At 33.6% G+C, this 17956-nt stretch overlaps 1 protein-coding gene across 1 annotated transcript in view; it reads right to left on the bottom strand.

The window, feature by feature from the left end:
• The window catches only part of LOC149911248 (uncharacterized), a 99276-nt gene that overhangs the window by 11461 nt on the left and 69859 nt on the right, over positions 1 to 17956 (bottom strand). The window contains exons 6-11 of the mRNA XM_090113645.1: positions 16693 to 16821; positions 16008 to 16128; positions 9821 to 10099; positions 9160 to 9340; positions 5765 to 5890; positions 3826 to 4060 (exon numbers count right to left, since the gene is read on the bottom strand). Coding sequence (XP_089969771.1) covers positions 3826 to 4060; positions 5765 to 5890; positions 9160 to 9340; positions 9821 to 10099; positions 16008 to 16128; positions 16693 to 16821 — 1071 coding nt within the window. The remainder of the gene's footprint in view (positions 1 to 3825; positions 4061 to 5764; positions 5891 to 9159; positions 9341 to 9820; positions 10100 to 16007; positions 16129 to 16692; positions 16822 to 17956) is intronic.

Here is a 17956-nt window from a genome sequence, read left to right as displayed (position 1 = left end):
CTCAAGAGATAATATCGCTAATATAATCTCGGTTCGTAAGTTATATGCAAATTATAATTTGCGAATACACACATTCAAATTTTTTTTATTAAGACAATTCATATTAAATGAAAAAGGCTCATGTTTCAGCCATAGTAATAGCTAAATTGAGTACTTTGGCCGAAGTTACCCATGGCTTCGAAATATTACCCAAGTATTTCATATAAACCTTCGAAATCAGATCCTCAAAGAGCCCAAAACAATTTGCTCAAAGCTCTAGTCTCGAATTTCACTAATAAAACCCCAAAATGTGTCAAGAAAATGTTAAACAAAATCGATTGCAAGTTATTACTTCAGAGTTTGAACTATAATTTTCAATAAAACACATTTATATTTTTGATTTTCAGAGAATCTTGTTATATTTATTAACGAAAGCTTAAATATAATATTCATTCATTTCCAATATAATTGTTAAAAGTGTTAAGAGCAATTAAAAGAGCCGTTTTTCCATACAAACATAGTCCCCTGTTTCCTCCCTGGATTGTGCCACTAGAGCAATATATTTTTTACTGTTAATCTATGGTAACTTTAGCCATGTTCCTACGTTTTCCTTTTTGTCATATCTTAATTATTAAGATAGATATAAATCTTTCAAAACGTAAGAAATAGGACAGATTTTCTATTATGCCTTTAATAATAATAATTAATTTTATTCCGCCTTCCATAAAACTAATTTTTGAACATTATATAAAAAAAGCATTTTCGGCCCGAGCTGTCTACGGGGGAGGCTTGAGGCATAGCGCGACAGCAATAGATAATAGGAAAACTTAATTTTGAATTCTCACACTAGTTTTGTTGGCTCATAAACCAATCACCAATATTTCCATGAACTGATAATAATTATCGTTTACACGTAGGCATTTTATTTTACAAAAAAATGAACAAAATAGCTGTCGGTATAATAAAAACATTTACAGGAAAACCGCACGCACAACCCTAGCCGGTTTATTTAATTGAAGTTAAACGCCTGTATTGTAAACAACTTTTTGATTCGTAGAAAACGTTACAATAAATAAAATATCGGCACATTTTTGTTGACTTTTCTTCGTTTACATTTTAAAAATGTGCGCATATTTATTGGTTTTTAATTGAACGTAGCTAAAGTGGATTGATATGTGTAAAACAAATAATACAAGGCGTTTCACTCGAGTCTAATGGATTACTTCACGTAGTTGCTGCAGAACTGGTTTTTCTATTTTGTCAAGTCTAGTTTCATATACGCCGGCTCAGCGTTGCTTTTAATTGAATATCGTAGGAGTTTTCTATCTGTATATCAGGGTTTTAACTGTATTAAGAGCGAGGTAAATTTTCCGGCGCAAGCTTGACACAATCCGTGGCGAAGCTCTCCACTAACTCTGTAAGTATTTGTCGCTTTTTAGCTCAGCACCAACGGGATTACGGGACTTAATTATAAGGTTAAAATATATCTCGTAATAAAAAATATTCATTAATTTCGTGCCTCTGAGTTGGAAATCAACAAAACCTTAATTACAAATTGATGTTATTCTGGACGAGGGAAAAACGATTTGGAAGTTTGTTTTCACAAAATATTTTGCTATCTCATTTATTTATTTCACACTAAAACAACTCGTAAACTGAAAGTCATTACGAAAATATTCGGTATGTATGTACGGAATGACTCTAAATTTTTTTGAAAAACCGTGTCTAAGTAATCCCGGTATACTTGTCAAGTGCAAGTCATTCTATCCCATTGAGTCGGGGTGTATCCCTTTGTGTATCCCTTTTTAGGTGAACAAAAATCACTCGTTTTAATTTAGGACGATAATATCAAAGCACCTGCTATAAAACGTTTATTCTATTCTACTTTACGTAAATGAAGCTTTCTACTTAAAAATGCACAAATTAAAGTGCTCTTTATTATCCAAAGCAAACTTTGCTGTATTCTGCTTAAATTTAATATTAAAACTATTACAAAGTAATAATAAGAGCACATGTACATTAACGCAGCAGCTTCATAACACACTAAAAGCATAAAGCTTAAAACTTGTTAGTTTGTATTCAGTGGAGATTTACATCGGACTAAGGCAAAATTTATTTTAGGTTACATTGTTTGGCGCACAAGTAAAGCATTTAGTAATTGTTTAAATTGGTTTAAATACAGCGCCCAGTTCGAACGTCGAAGTGTACTCTTAAGCTTAAACTACGGACACAGGTTGTTTGGTCTACATGTAACTTTATATCGGCAAGCTGTACGCTTTCAATATTTAATTACTTTAACCCAATTATATTAAATCGGTGTATTTAATATATCAAAAGTTTAACTTATATCGAGTTCTTAATAAAGTCAATAGAACAATTCTTCCTTGAAGCATACCTATACGCAGAATAAAAATAACATAGTATTTTTGCAATTCCACTAGCTACTACGCTTCTAATACCCGTTTAACCCATATTTTTCCCGCATAGGCCATGTACGTGGGCGATACAAAACGAGTCAGTTTTATTGTGACGGAACCTTTTCAGTTTTCAGCCCTAGCGCGGATCCGGAAGGTTTCACACGCGGATTGACTCTGATTACGTATTTGACAGCGCAACTGCGGATGTTCACTTTTTACTAAAAAACGTTTTGTTGCGAAAAAAATACGTGCAGCCAACGACGTAAATATATCCGAGCATAGTTCAAGGCTTTGTGAAGCAAAAAACTTACATGCGATAGAATTTTACATTTTGTATTCATTTTAGTCAAAATCTAGTGAAAAACCACTTATGCGATTATGAAAATTCCTTTACCAGTGTACAGCGTAATTATTCTCGAATGACAGGCTAATTTCTTTAGCCTTTGTCCCGGTTCAACACAGCGCTTGTTAATAATAATGCATCCAATATGTTTGACTTGGCTTAACGACTGCCGACAGCCATCGAATTTTAGCTCGAGCACGAAGACGCTTTGTTCAAACATACATAGACTTTGTATCAATATTTGCGTCATTATAATGTAGTGATCAATAAAGTAGCTGCCCGTATAATAACTAATAGTTCATCAGTTACTTTTTATAACAAAATCAAATAAAAACATTTTATTTCTTTTCGGTACACCATAAAAAGAGCAAACAATTTATAAACCTATGAAATAGAATGTGTTTTCATTGCAAAACAAACAAATCTATTTATTTTTTACTAGCTGACTCGGCGCACTTCCTACCGACTCATGAATTTTTATCAAAATATTTGTCGATGTTTTATTGATAGTAAAACCGCGTTTTGGATCAAAGACGAATTCAGCACACAAGAGAGCATAGAGCACAGTAGTTTAGTTTGTAGTTTTTGCTTAGATAGTAGGCGCTAGTATGGGGATATTGCCGCGCTTCGCCATTATAAATTATAATACATGTAGCTTTTAAACTACTGAGATTACCACTCTAGAACTTTGCATGTAGTTTAAGCTATTTATTTAATGATCTAAAAAATATGCTAAGTATGTAAAAAATTACAAAGAACAATATTTTTTTATTTTTCTAAAGAATTTAAAAATAAATTCGAAATTAAAATTATGAGGTTAAAAAGCTTATTTAATGTGGTTTATTTTTCAGTCATCAATTTATTTAAATATTCTTTTTCTTGAACTGATAATTACAGTCGCGCATGCCTCGCGCTTACTGACATCTTCAAAGTAGGTACTGTATTTTGAAAACTAAGCTTCTAAAAGCAAAAATGTTTCGTAAACATGATATATACAGGTGTAACATATTAAAATATAACCGAAATGTAAAACCTGACCCTGAAATCTGTGTCCGCTTCGCGTGAAATGCCCCATATAAAACTTACCAATTAGTATTAACACTGGCTCTGCTCTGCGGCCGCGAGTTCAAGTTCGCCTCCGAGTAGTACGGCCACGCGTAGTTAGCGCTAGTGGTCCGCTGGCAAGCGTGCGCCGGCATCTGCATGGGCGTCGAACTGGGCGTGGGCTGCAGTTCGTTCTGCATCTGCTGCAGGATGTCGTCAGAGGCTCCCAGCTGTTGCTTCACCGCTATACCGCGGACTGCTGGCCGCCGGTGGAAACCTATACATAGTTTAAAAGTATCAAGATTCTCCTGTTTCTTGTATTTACAAGAAAATATCCTAATCCCTATTTGTTAACTTTGTTAGTAAGTTACGCTGAGAAAAGAACTATAAAAGTTGTGTCAAACAGGTTTTCTTGAAAAGTTAGTTGGAATTTGACCGCTGTATAGTGTGTTATAAGTTTAAATCAGTTCGGAACGCGATGGAGAACAGCGAATAAAACGGGGCAAAGAAAAGTTGGAATCAAACTAACGAATTTTGATATGGAATAATGTGAATATAGTTGTTGACGACAATACGCCAAGTAAAGTTCGGGGAATTGAGATGAGTAGAATTCAATAAATCTTTAATTAATATATTTACAAAATATTCGAACCTGTTAACTCTTTGATAAATATGTGAGTTAGTAGAAATTGATTAAAAATGGATTAACTAGCTTTTAACCTATGAAAAGTAATTATATCGAATACTTAATTAATTCTATGAACTCGATCCTAAAAATTAAATATTTAATAATTTACCGTTTGAAAACTTTTCTAATTTGTTACCTTTGCGGCAAACATTCAAGTTACAAAAGAGTTCCTATAAAATTAGATTGAGTTGTATACTTGTATCCGTAAGTCACCATTAGATTGGACTCGATCGAGTATCGGACGATGAAAAGACATCCATTTGATCTGTTCAAAAGTTCAGCTTGCACAAAGAAGGTTTTTGTAACGTCGAAAGAGAAATCTTATCTCGTCTAGAACTGGAACACAAAAACAACAAAGAGTCGATTCTAAAGGATGATCAGGGTCACCGAGAAGTTAATTAGTTAGTTGACTTCGAGAGAGTTGTAAAGTAAATTATTCGATTGTCCTTTTGCCCGATCACTTTTCCTACGACTCGAAGTAAGAAATACATTTCCTGCATGGATAGTGCAAAAGAAAGACGAGAGGAAGACGAGTCGACCCTCCGTGATCGGTCCGCATTACATCATTGTAGGTGATCAATTATGTTCCGACGTATTGTATATCGAAGAAGATTGAACGTGAAGTATTCGATCTGTATTATGTTATACGATACGTGTTACATAAGGCTAATTATTCCGAGATCAAGTATATTATCGGCAATTTTATAAATGTAGCATTATATTTTATACTGTACAGTCGTATTATGAAACGTGCGTTGGTTGGTTGCTCAGAGACGCGCCGGAAATGAGGATTGATTAGAAAAAGCCTTTGAACATTAAGCACGGAATTCTCTGCGTGTCCGTAAAAATATACAATGATAAAAGAAGTACATGAAAGCAAGATGAAAGCTTATTATAACCAAAGAATATTTAATTCATACGGAACATTCATGATACACAATACATCCAACCTACATCTTGCTCATTATATCAAAAATGTATCTCGAAATATTCCAATGCTATATTGGGCGTAAGGTTGGGCGTAACAAGTACTTTTAATAAAGATTGGAATAACTTGCATATGCTACGATTAGGTACGTAAGCAAAAAGAAAAATAGAACAATTTTGATTATATTTTGATTATATATTTTGGTAAGGTAAGGCAAATCTTAAATTAGAACCAACCATACTTATGTAAGTACTGCACACAAACCAAGAGTGCCAATTTATAATTTATTGGTAATTCATTCAAAGTATGATAATATTAAATTAACAGATACGTCCTAACTATTTATGTACTGCAAAACAACTTACCATAGTCATCATGTTCATCATCACTACTAACAGGCTGCGACTCTTGCCCGTACCGCTGCCGTAGCCTTTCAGTCCGCGGCGCCGATGCCCGCGCAAACGCTGCTAAACTATCATCATCTGTAGCACCTAGTGAATAAAATTCAATTTCCAATATCATTCTGTCACCAATAAGTCTATGACGTCAGAACCTTTTCAGAACCCATTATACCACAAAATAAAACATGGCCCTTTATTTATTTAATAGAATCAATTTTGATATGACATTTCAAATTCAATGCCCAAATAAGGCGGTACGCCTACGGCCAACCTACGGCGTATTATTGGGGAAAGTATTTATTCACATCAAACGAACCAAAATAATTATATGTTATCTTCTTATGATTGACATTATTATATTTGAGGTAAAATTATAATAAAGAATAGGTAGATGAGAAGCTAATAGGTTGTATTTCAATTTCGTTTAGAATTCGTTACCATTGTTTAGATAAGGTACCTACGTCCTACGTATCACAAATACGAATTATATACATTTTAATCGGATGAAAACTGGAACTGGGCTGGAATAGTCTTTTTGTAGTAGATCGATTTAATAATTAAATACGTTATCTATACGCGCATAAATCGCATTCATCCAATAATTGCTAATTGAAGAGCTTCACGTCGGAATAGGAATTTGGTCGGATTATATCATTTCAGACGAGTCCATCGAGTATAACAGATCCTTGTATTGAGCAGTAATTAAACGGATCGCTCCACGGTTGCGCTTCAATGCAATAGATTAGTGGTTCGTTACATTTGCTGCGAATTCAATAGCAAATTATTAATTCGCTTAATCACCCTTCATTTATCTATTGCTATCTTATACCATATTACGTATTTATCATACAAAATAGAAGTAAATGTTAAACGAATATTTATTAGAACTTTCTTTTCAAACTTATTCTATGCATACATTAATTGCAAGGTTCTGTTTCACTATTCTTTGTAAAACATAAAAAAGACATTAAGCAATGACCAAAAGCAAAGTGGCGCAAATCTTAAATACATACAATTTACATTCTTAGAATAGAGATTCTAAGAGGGGTAGAGACCCGCATTTATGTTCAAGTTGCACCTTGGAACGTTCAGGTTGTAATTAAAAAGTGAAGCTTACAAAGGAAATATTAAATCACTAGATCCTCAGAGCCTGAACGAATAAGACTAGTTTTTAGTTTTAAATTAATTCCCGCGCGTTCCAGGAGGTCTAGTATTTACCGCACACCGTGAAGTATTTTCTTCGGTTTAAACTTCGACGCATACTTTGATCTTTGAATTAAATACAGAATAGCGAATGCTTTTGTCGAGAATAAACAATTTAAATGGAATCAACACAATTGTAAATTTCAAATTAACTTACAACGCAAAGGTTGGATTATTTTACAACAATTGTTTTCAACAAAATGACTGTCTCAGTTAAATGTACAAAGTGCTTAAAATATTATTTTTAGTTTATGAGGGAACGTTCAGTATTCATCATCATGAGAGAATTATAATATGCTCCCATTGCAAATACATATTTCACTAAGATAATACCTACAATACGTTCAGTTCACGTAATTGTTAAAAATTTATCGAGAATACTTCAAAATATTCGAAATAAACAAATATTCGAGCTTTATAAATATATCGCAATATTGATACCGGCGTCTGAAATTGAAATAAAGAAATACCGGACTGCATCAGCGTACTTTATACATATTTGAAGACGTACTGACATAATACTATTTTCCTTTATATTTTCGAAATCGTTCGGCGCATTGGGCTCAAGAGTTATGACCAAGTTCCCAATAATTGATTTCGACAAAGCTCATCAAAATCCTAATGAATCAAGCAGCTTTGTCCCCGAAATGGAATCCAAAACGTTATAGAATTTGCTAGGCCGTAATTTTACATTTGAAAATTCCTACTAAATGGATTACTGTTATTACGTAATCAGATTTTATTACATTGTTAAATAAAATATCATATAAATTCCTCAATGGCTTTAGAAATATAGCCAAAAAAATAAAATTAATCACACCATTTAAAACACAATTAAGCTTTTTTAAAATTCTTAATAGTTTTCCATAACTATTTTTTAAGTCCATCGAAAAACTATAATATTTAATGGACGTTATGTTTACCGTTTTATTGAACTTTCACGTGTTAAAATTGGTTATAGCTGTCAGAGGAACAAAGGTTGATAAAATATTTTTTTTAATAAGTTCGCATTGAAATATGCATCGCGTTCATACTTATACCTATAGTTGATAAACAGTTGATATTTATCGATAAATAAAACAAACATTTCCCAGGGTGAATATTACCCCTACCTTGTGTTGTTGTTGTATTAGACCTTTCATTATTCGATTATCCAATAGAGATATATTTCTGAGAATCGATTTAGTAGGAGTATAATTATGTATATACAGACGTGATAGTAATTCAGTATTTGTTTTAATATACGAAATCCCCTTGCAAGACGTATTATACTAAAAACATTTGTCTACAGTTGGGAGTAATACACGCATTATACGGTCTTTGTTCGTAAGTCGAGACAATTGTAGCATCGCGATAGAACATCGTACGTGAAGAATAACCACTATTTGTCTGCACTCCTACGTGTTTCACGCTATTTTAAATAGAATCTACTATCACATATTTTTATATAACACGAAAATGTCAAATGATTTTCTTTGTATTTATAGCAATCGTGCCTTTCAAACGCCTACTCATAAACGCGCGCTCTGTATACAAGTACTTTACCAAAATTCAATAACATAACAGACATAATTTAATATCGTTATTGATACAAACAAACCCACTGAATAACACTTCAAAGAAATTTATTCACTCAAGAGAATTACAACAAATATTTGAACATCAAATTATATATATATATTTTGGTAAGTCATTGATACAGTTGATACGAAAACAAATGGAGATTGGAGAGGTATATTATAATTTGCTTTTTAGAATCTCTGAATAGCTTTACATATGTATCCTTATCATATCCTTATTATAGTAATGTGAAATTGTATTTGTTTTCTTTGACGTCGCAACGGATCAAGTTTATGTTTTGATATATTTTATGGAGTATGGTACTCGCGACTTTTGTGTTTGGTGATTAAAGAAGCTAGCGTAAGGCTATTCTTATCGCGATAAGACGAATTTCCTTAGCAAGTAAGAACATCTAGTCTAGTATTACACACCTTTTTTTTTGTTTTTAAGTGGGGAAATCTTGCATAGATACCCACGGTCTCCGGGGAATGGGACGTGGGTTATGTCGGATTCATACCGACCAAAACCCCACTGTGTTCCGTCAAGCCGCATCAACGACGGCGCCACGGTTATGGTAGGACTTCCGTGATACGCACCTGGTGTCCCAGCGACCACATCTGGTGCTGGGGCGTCATTAGTCTCATGTATGTCCAGTTCAGTGTTGGATGTTGTGTTCCCAGGAGGCACGTAGTAGAAGCCCTCGTGGTGAGCGTTGCCCACACACGCCGTGAGAGGCGCTAGTGTTGAGAGGAACTGGCGACGAGGCTCTGGCCGCGGCTAAAGACAATTATATCGTATTACTACAAAACAATTTAAACACTAACTTTAAACCAGGGATCTGTCACTTTAATAGTTGTCTATGTGAAATACAACAAAACTAGATTTAAGAGAACCCGCGCTTAAAGTTAAACCCTGTCTTATGTTTTTTGTAGTGACAGATAATGTTCAGGATATCGATTTGGAAATTTATTTCGAAATAGAGTTGAAATAAAGTGAATGTGGATAATCAAGTAAGTTGAAAGATATTATTTTAATGATGATAAATTTTTAGTTGTAGTGTATAAAACAACTCATAGAGTCGCACACTCTAGTAATGCTCGGTGAAAAATTGAGATTCAGTTATATTTTACTGTTATTTTTGTTGTATCCTTGTATCTTCTAAGACACTGTATCTTTGTTTTTTCAGTGTATAATTAATTAAATGAAGTTAGAACATCTGCTAAATGATTCATACAAATAAATCATAAAACAACCCACCTTATGTGGCTCTTGATGTACATCCCCCAAATCAGGGCGTCGCGTCGGCACCGGCGCCGACAGCGTCGACGACGACGAGCTCGACGACCCGCTGCCGAACGCCTTCTCGTTACTCTTGTCGACTCCGTTGAACGACTTGTCGAACGACTTGTCGCTCGACTTGTCGCTGTTCGAGAACTTGTCCACGCTCGAGCCAGCGGGCGACGACCGCTCCTCCGGCTCGTCTTCTACGTCACACGTTAGCAAGCGTATTCGTTCGGCCAGCGACGCTCCTTCTTGCTGTTGTGGCGAAATAACGGTTCGTTATTAAGAGCAAAAGAGGAAACAATAAGGTCTAATTCACACGAGAGTTAAAAAAGCGTTGCGTTAAAACCAGGCGTTGGCGCTTTTTAAACGTTCTCTCTGTGGTTGTTCATACTAACGCTTTAAAATCACTCATGTCTCGTCTCTGGTTTCAGTAGGACGTGGAAATGGTTTCTGCTAAATTAATGGCACTAGCGATTTGTGTTATTAAAAGACGAAAAAGAAAACAAAAGGCATTCTGGGTACATCCTCTGAATGAACAGAGATACTTAAAAGGGCAGTTTGTGACACTGTAAGAAGAGTTATGGCAATACCCCGGAATTTTTTTTAATTATTTTCGAATGTCTATAACAACTTTTGACGAATTGTTGGAAATAGTGGGGCCTCAAATAAAACTTCAAGATTTGGCGATACCACCTGTAGGTGTACAACGATTGGCTGTTACTCTGAGGTAAGGCGCTTTTTTAGCGCTCGTCTGAATAATAGTAAGAAGTTTCCTATGGTCTATTTTATTTAACGCCCAACGCCGAGCGTTGAAAATACAACACTGCGCGATAAAAAAGCGTCGCGCTTTAAAAGCGCTGACGTGTGAACATATACTTGGGAATGCATTTGTTCTATTTGGACGCTTTTTTAACGGACGTTAAAAAAGCTCTCGTGTGAATTAGACCTAAGAAGTTTTGGGCCACATTGATAATTAAATATCCTTTCTAGTGAATTTGTAGATTTCTTACTACAAATAAGCTGGTAATTCCTTAACAAATACCAGTTGGAAAACCACTGCTCTTCATTCTCGTCTTTAGAATGCATTGTCGATTAGCTAGTGACGTGTTGTTTTATCAAAATAACTGAAAATATTATTTAGAATAGAACAGGAAAATAATAGGAATTTTTAATAGAAAACAGGGCCATTGTGTTTGGTTAAAAAATTAATAATCTATCAGGTGCATTTAATTTGAAAGGTTTCGAAGCGCTGAAAGAAACTTGTAATTCCTGTGCAAAAACCTTTAACATTCTTTCTTTACCGGCACGTGTACGCGTGGTTTTAAAAAATAAAAAACGTTAAACTTTTCTGATCAAACTTGAAGTACCTCGTGTAGCTAGAAGAGCAACTTATAAAACTTTTAATAGGGGACATATTGCATAATTGTTTCTTAACAAGTTTGATATTTTATATTGCAAATATATATTTTTTTAATATTAAAACCATTTTCGCGTTTCAAACTGTTATTTTTGCGTTAAAGTAACTGTATTTTCATTGGTATTTTATAGAGTTAAAAGCATTTGCTTGTAGGATCGCACGCCTATATATTTCAACAGTGGTTAAAAATTCAACGCGGTTTATTGCACGATTTTAGTAGTTACATTAATAAACAGAGGATTTCATTTTTCAAAAAGTTGGATGCAATTTTTATCAATTCTACACAAGCTTGAATCTTAAAAATAATATTTAGCCACGAGTAAAAACGTCAAGGGATTTTGAGATCAACATTTATTGTGTTCATAAAAATAAAGATGAAAATTCTGGGGAAAGCTTTTAAAGAATTTCAATAAATATGACTGAAAAATGGAGCTCCAAACTATTGTTTGTGGTGGAATTTTTTTTTTCGTTCCCCACCTGCGTCGTCTCAATTGCATTAAATATTCGAAAATGAACGTTTGCTCTATAGCGAGATCATCCAACCGATTGTTTTCAGCTCTTCAGCTCGCAAATGTTTTATCGGAGTTTTTTCACGTTTAAAAGTGTCCCATAACACTAGTTATGTAAAGTTAATCCAAAAATAACAATACTATCATAGTTTCGAGTGAAAAGGCAAAAACACAGAATACAAAGTTAACAAGGCAGCTTTAATTGTTCCCTTTACATGCATCGCTGCCAGGTATTACGTATGTAGCTCGTTAGACCACGTTCACCCTTTTCATTTAAGTGAAATTTCTCAAGTCCCTAAGGAATGGTAATTTAAAATAGTGAGCAAAGTTGCCCTTGTAGAATGCTGGAATATTTTCTGTAAATTGAATAAACCGCTATCGTCTTCAACGCCTTGAGGCGACTTGTGTTATTTAGAAAGAAAAATACTCTCTTATTTTATTCTTTTACATGTAACTAGTTGTGATATTTCATGGAAAAATGCTGACCTTAATTTCGAGAACACGAACAATGTTAAAACATGTATTCGTCGAGAAACATGGAAATTTATTCCGTGGAATATGTTTGGTTTTCGTATTTGTAGATGTGTCATCCATAAAATTTATTCTTTTATAAACAAACACAAATCCCACTTGATAAAAAAGAAACTAACCGTTTATTTTTCTGATATATTCCTTGAAGAAACTTTATACTATAATACATTTGCTCACTTTCTGAATATTAATCATATTGTACTGTAGAATAAAACGTGAAATGTGTTTCAACACAAATGCTAGCTAGCGCTTATACTGCCTTTAGTATATAATCTAAAAGATCGTATGTTAGGAACGATTTTCGTTTGAACATGGAAAATGTTTAGAAATCGCATTGTAGAGCTATCAATATTGATTTCCTGCACAGAGAAAACTCGAATAGAAGACTCGATAACATATTTCCGAGACTCAAGGATGCACTTTCTTACGAAGTTACGACAAGATACCTTTCATTTTATTCATTGACAAAGAGTATGCATACGATACAATGGTTTCATTTAAATTAATATCTACTTATTTCAGCAATAGAAGTCAATAATGTTTTTTTTTAATGTGTTTAAGGTATAATTGACTGAATTAAAAGTAAAAACACCATAAACCTTGTAAATAACAGCGGATGTTTAAAATAAAATAAAACAATGAACATTTTTAAATAAAAAGTTTCATGGCGTTAAATACAATTCAAATAAAAAAGAAATAACAAATGGAATGTAACTGTTTTTATTGTGAGGTTTTTGGTTGGGCGGTTGATTAAATACAAACGAAGAACAATCAAGTGCCGTTAAAGTGTAAAAAAGGATTTACAATTGTAAATAAAACAAAAAAGAAAGAAAAAATGTTGACAAACAAACGCCTACGCGTTTTATTGAGATCAGTTTATGTAGCAATTATTGGGAGAATAATCCGCTTATTCACAGTTACCGGTCGCACCTTTCACTCTCGATTTCTGTCGGAAAATAAATTTACTCGCAATGGAACAATTTCAAGCGAGAAAATGTCACATATTTCTGATGAAAACTTACAAGAGTATAAATCCGATACTGAGCTCTCTTTGCTCAATACAATTTGGTAATGTAATGCTCATTTTGTATATTATAATAATATCCATTTTACGTGATTCAAAAGCAGCGAAAATACGCACAAATGTGAATAACTTATAAAAAGAATTTTTATATTATTTTCCAGTGATACAGGTTTGAATTTCAGATGTAACAATAGGACTTAAAAAGTAAGTTGTAGTACTTTATACCGGCAGCTAAAGTTTGACTTTAAATACTCTCGAATACGTAGTTCTTTTGCAGCTCCGTAGAGCAATATTTATAATTATTCTGTAAAACTTTGCGACGTAATAAAAAATAATTTTCTTCCTAGACACTATATGGCATGTTAATGTAATAATAATCATTATTAATATTATATGTGAGGTTAATCAATTATAATTTAAAAGCTATATGTTGTGTTATGGTTATAACACACACCACAGAAACTAAAGGGGTTAAAACCTTTATTTAGTCGGAGAATATATTAAAGTCGGTAATGGTTAATCTGAGTAGATTTTCATCGCGTCAAACTTTAAGGCTGAAACTAATAACGAACGTCAATGCTTTCGAAGTTTGTTTAGGGTGTTTGAGATTAAGTCCAAACATTTGACCTTTCTACATTTTAATTGCAGTCAATAGGATTTTAAAACTAAGCCGCTTAAGCCTTTATAAAGTAGAGCGTGTATGCACGCGATAACCGTAGTTATATTACTATGTAATGGCGTTTCATTCGGGAGTATTGTTGAACAATTTTCAGGAAATATGTGTGTCTCCCGGGTACATATTATTTTTAATATATAAAAGAAAATTCTTATCTACTTGTAATGAATTATGAATTTCCTAATATAACTTTGTACAACAGATTTTATTCTAAACAGATTTCATTATATCGCCCTACGGGCTACGGACTCCTGAATATTAAGAAAGATTTCCTTAAAGTCAATAAATGTAAAATTAGAAATGAAACGCGTATTTCGACTTAGTCGAAATTTAATATCAGTCCATTAGGAAGGTTATAAAAGAAATACTCGAAACCATAAACTTTTAGTAATGTTGTAAAATAATTAATTTTCTTTGTTGTACTTCGCAAAGACGGATTCCATTTTGTTAAATATTTATGTCTGAAAGACTTAATTACGAGTAAGTTAAATTAATATTGCGATACGATTGCATAAGTCCTTTGTAGTGTGTTTGTTAAGAACAAAACTTAATAATAAATATGACATAGACTTGCTTTCATGTGCTCATCCAATTAACGGAATGACGCTGAAGGTCGCTGTGGAGCATCTGAATATCAAAGCCTTCTGTTGCCAACAGCTGTAAACTTCATTCACAAACGTGGAACTTTATTTTGTAAACATAACTGCGATATTATATTAATTTGTCGTGCATCGTTTATTAACATGCATCTACCTACATTTTAAATCTTATATAATTACAGTAATATTGCAATTTCTCGATGCCGGAATAATTCAAAATTGACAAACGTATTGCTGACGAAATTAAATAGAAATGGGAAATTAGCAAATCGGTAAGCAGTAGGTATCTAGTTTAGTTTCCTAATTTACGATATAATAACTTTGACAGAAATAGACAGACGGCGCCGTCGAGCTGACCTTTACACTTAAATAAATTCATGCATTAAAATGCATTTTAGTTTGACCCAGACATCGCTGTTACAAATTTAACTCGGACAAGAAACATGTGCGAATATATTTGTTTCAATAATATTTAGTAGATATTTAAGTAAGATTAATTTAACAAATTCAATTCAAAATGTACATCTCAGGAATATGTGTTTGTTCCTCGGCAATTACCTAAACTAAATTTTGCTAATAATTAGCATTAACGGGAACTTGGAAGAGCATAGTATGCTCTTCCAAGTTCCCGTTTCAGTAACAATCGGTAAATTAATAAAGTTCACTGTTTTCTATTTAAAATCCATTAGTCGGTCAAACGCTAATGAAAAGAAAATAAACAAACAATAAGAGGGCAGAACAAGTCGAATAAATAAAATTAACAAAGTACGCCAATAGAATCGACTTCTAATGGATGCAAAAATGGAATAAAAGCTATCTGTTACTTATGGAAGGCGGTGTTCGTTAAATGTGCAAATAATGTTTGAGGTTCATATTGGAAATGAAAACTAAACTGTATTTGTGCAGTATATCAAAACTTTATAACTGTTTCGCTGAAGGTTAAGGGTTAAGGTAAGATACATTGCATCATATTTCCGGGTTTGTATTTTAGAATATAATATGTTTTTAATACATGGATCTTTATTAAATAGCGTCTGATTAACTTTTCTTACCTATAGACGTGGCTTTTTATATTACATTATTATCGTATGAATATAATTAAAGTATTTAAACGACACAGGATATTAATAAAATAAAAAAATGTGTGCGTGTACTAGTGTACACACGTAAGAAGTGAAACTTCTTTATGACCTTATTTTTCAAAAAATAATTTACTATATGCAACTTTACAGAAATACGTCGAATCACGCGTGGTAGGGATAAGAAAAAGATGGCGCGTAACGGAAAAATGTCACGCGTAACGAAAAAATATTACACTCAATTTTTTTCCAACCCCGATAAAGAAGTTTCACTTCAACAATGATTTAAATTACATTGCACTAGGTTATTATTTATAAAATGTACCTTTGGTTGTTGTTTCTTCCTTGCTTCGCTCCGAAGTAGGGAACACCTCAGAGCGTTCCGTTCAGCGACCCTCCGCACGGCTGTTTCTTCGCTTTTTGGCCTGACTCCGGCGTCCCATGCACTAGTATAATCATTTTTATTCAATTAATAAAAATAAAAAAATAATGAAATAATTATTATTGTGTACACACACCTAAAGTGTCGAAACGGGTTAAAAAATAAATTATGACTCTTTTCTCATTTTACTATTATACTATACACACATAGTGTTGAAAACGGGTTTTAAATTAAATAATGACTTTTCATTTCATTCAAAATCATATTTTTAATCGGCCTTCATAAACGGGGATAAGGTTACAAACTACCTATGGGCTTTTAAGTCATTATCAACATGCATGTTGCGATTTAATCATGATATTTTCCGACACGTTTTTTACTAATGTAACATAAAAGTTGAAATATTCATATTTTTTTCATAAGCAGATTAACTATCTATTGATTTAAATGCAAACCAAATCCTTCAAAAGTTATAAGTAATCGAGTTACTTATAACTTCGAAGAAATATACTTTAACAAAAGGATCTATGAAACCGCACTGCCATTGCTAATTATAACGAACGAGCGCGCAACGTTAGCCACTTTCGTCCTCGAGTTACCGAGGGCAATTGCACAAAAGTGTACTTACCGTAAAGTTTCCGAGGTGATTAATTGCGGCTCAATGGCCGGCGGCGGCGGCCGGTTGCTGTTAAACAGCTGTTGGACCGCCGAATTACTCTTTGGCGCGTTTAACGTGAGTATCAAGGGCGTTTCCAATCTGCAACCAAACCCCATCTTAGTTCGGACAATCTATACTAATATTATAAAGCTAAATAGTTTGTTTGTTTTAATGCCTCAGCCAGCATCACAGACACAATAGAAAACCTATTATGTCGTGGCCCGATCGGGCAGCTCGGTGGTCAAGGGGTTAACGTGCTAATCTCAAGTACTACAGGTCGTGGTCATGTACGGTGTAAGATAGCCCATTTATCGAGGAAGGCTGTAGGCCGCTATATCATATCATCACGCTAAGACCATCAGGAGGGGAGATGCGGGTAAAACCGCGGCACACAGCTAGTGGTTCATTAAAAGTTCGGTAGCGTGTGCGAGACGGCGCGACGTCTTTGTAAAATATCGCACTTCGTTACGAATAAGAATGGGACCAAGTAAACAATTAGTGCTCTGCGCTAAGAATTCATAATTTATGCGCTACTATTGACCCCATGTTTTTATCAGAAAAGTTTATATCAGATATGTTGCTGGTGGCTTCTTTGAATTTTCGCTTCCTTGATTTTTTCGAATGCTTTGCTTTATAATGTGTAATTTATGGCTTATCAGGCAGATGGCACAAACTTGGATAATTTTAATTAAGGGTTTTATAAATATTAATATTATCAAAAACAATGTAGAGCTATGAAAGGGAACTAACATAATATGTATTTACAATTATATTAAACCTAGCAATTAAAACTGGATACACTGAGCGTAATATATCTAATAAAGTATTAAGAATAAACAGCTACTGCATATAAGAGTTTAAACGATGACAATGACCTTGTAACATCAGTTTATCCAGCTTAGAATTTTCTAGAACTGAAATTGAAAACCGTGTGGGAGCCAGACGATACGGCTAGATCTGACGTCGGCTAATCCGATGCGAATATACATTATATATTATTATATTGATCACATTTTATGCTGATAAAGTAAAGATACACATGTAAGATACATATATTTATATGAAATTATAATGCAAGTTCCATGAAAGGTTTATATTAGTAATTTAAAAAGTTTGCATCTGAAATAGTCGTCAATATTTCCCTATGTTCTAGCCATACACTAGTTGCATCAATTTTGATGACATGTCTACCATAGGGTCACCTATCTCTTTACGAATGCAGGTCATATTTCAA

The sequence above is a fragment of the Colias eurytheme genome, chromosome 1 (assembly GCF_061535395.1).
Source record: "Colias eurytheme isolate Ceu_HAF_F1 chromosome 1, ilColEury1 Martin Lab GWU primary, whole genome shotgun sequence".
Classification (NCBI taxonomy): Eukaryota; Metazoa; Arthropoda; class Insecta; order Lepidoptera; family Pieridae; genus Colias; species Colias eurytheme.
The sequence above is the reverse complement of the archived record's forward strand: the minus strand, read 5'-3'. Positions and strand labels throughout refer to the sequence as shown.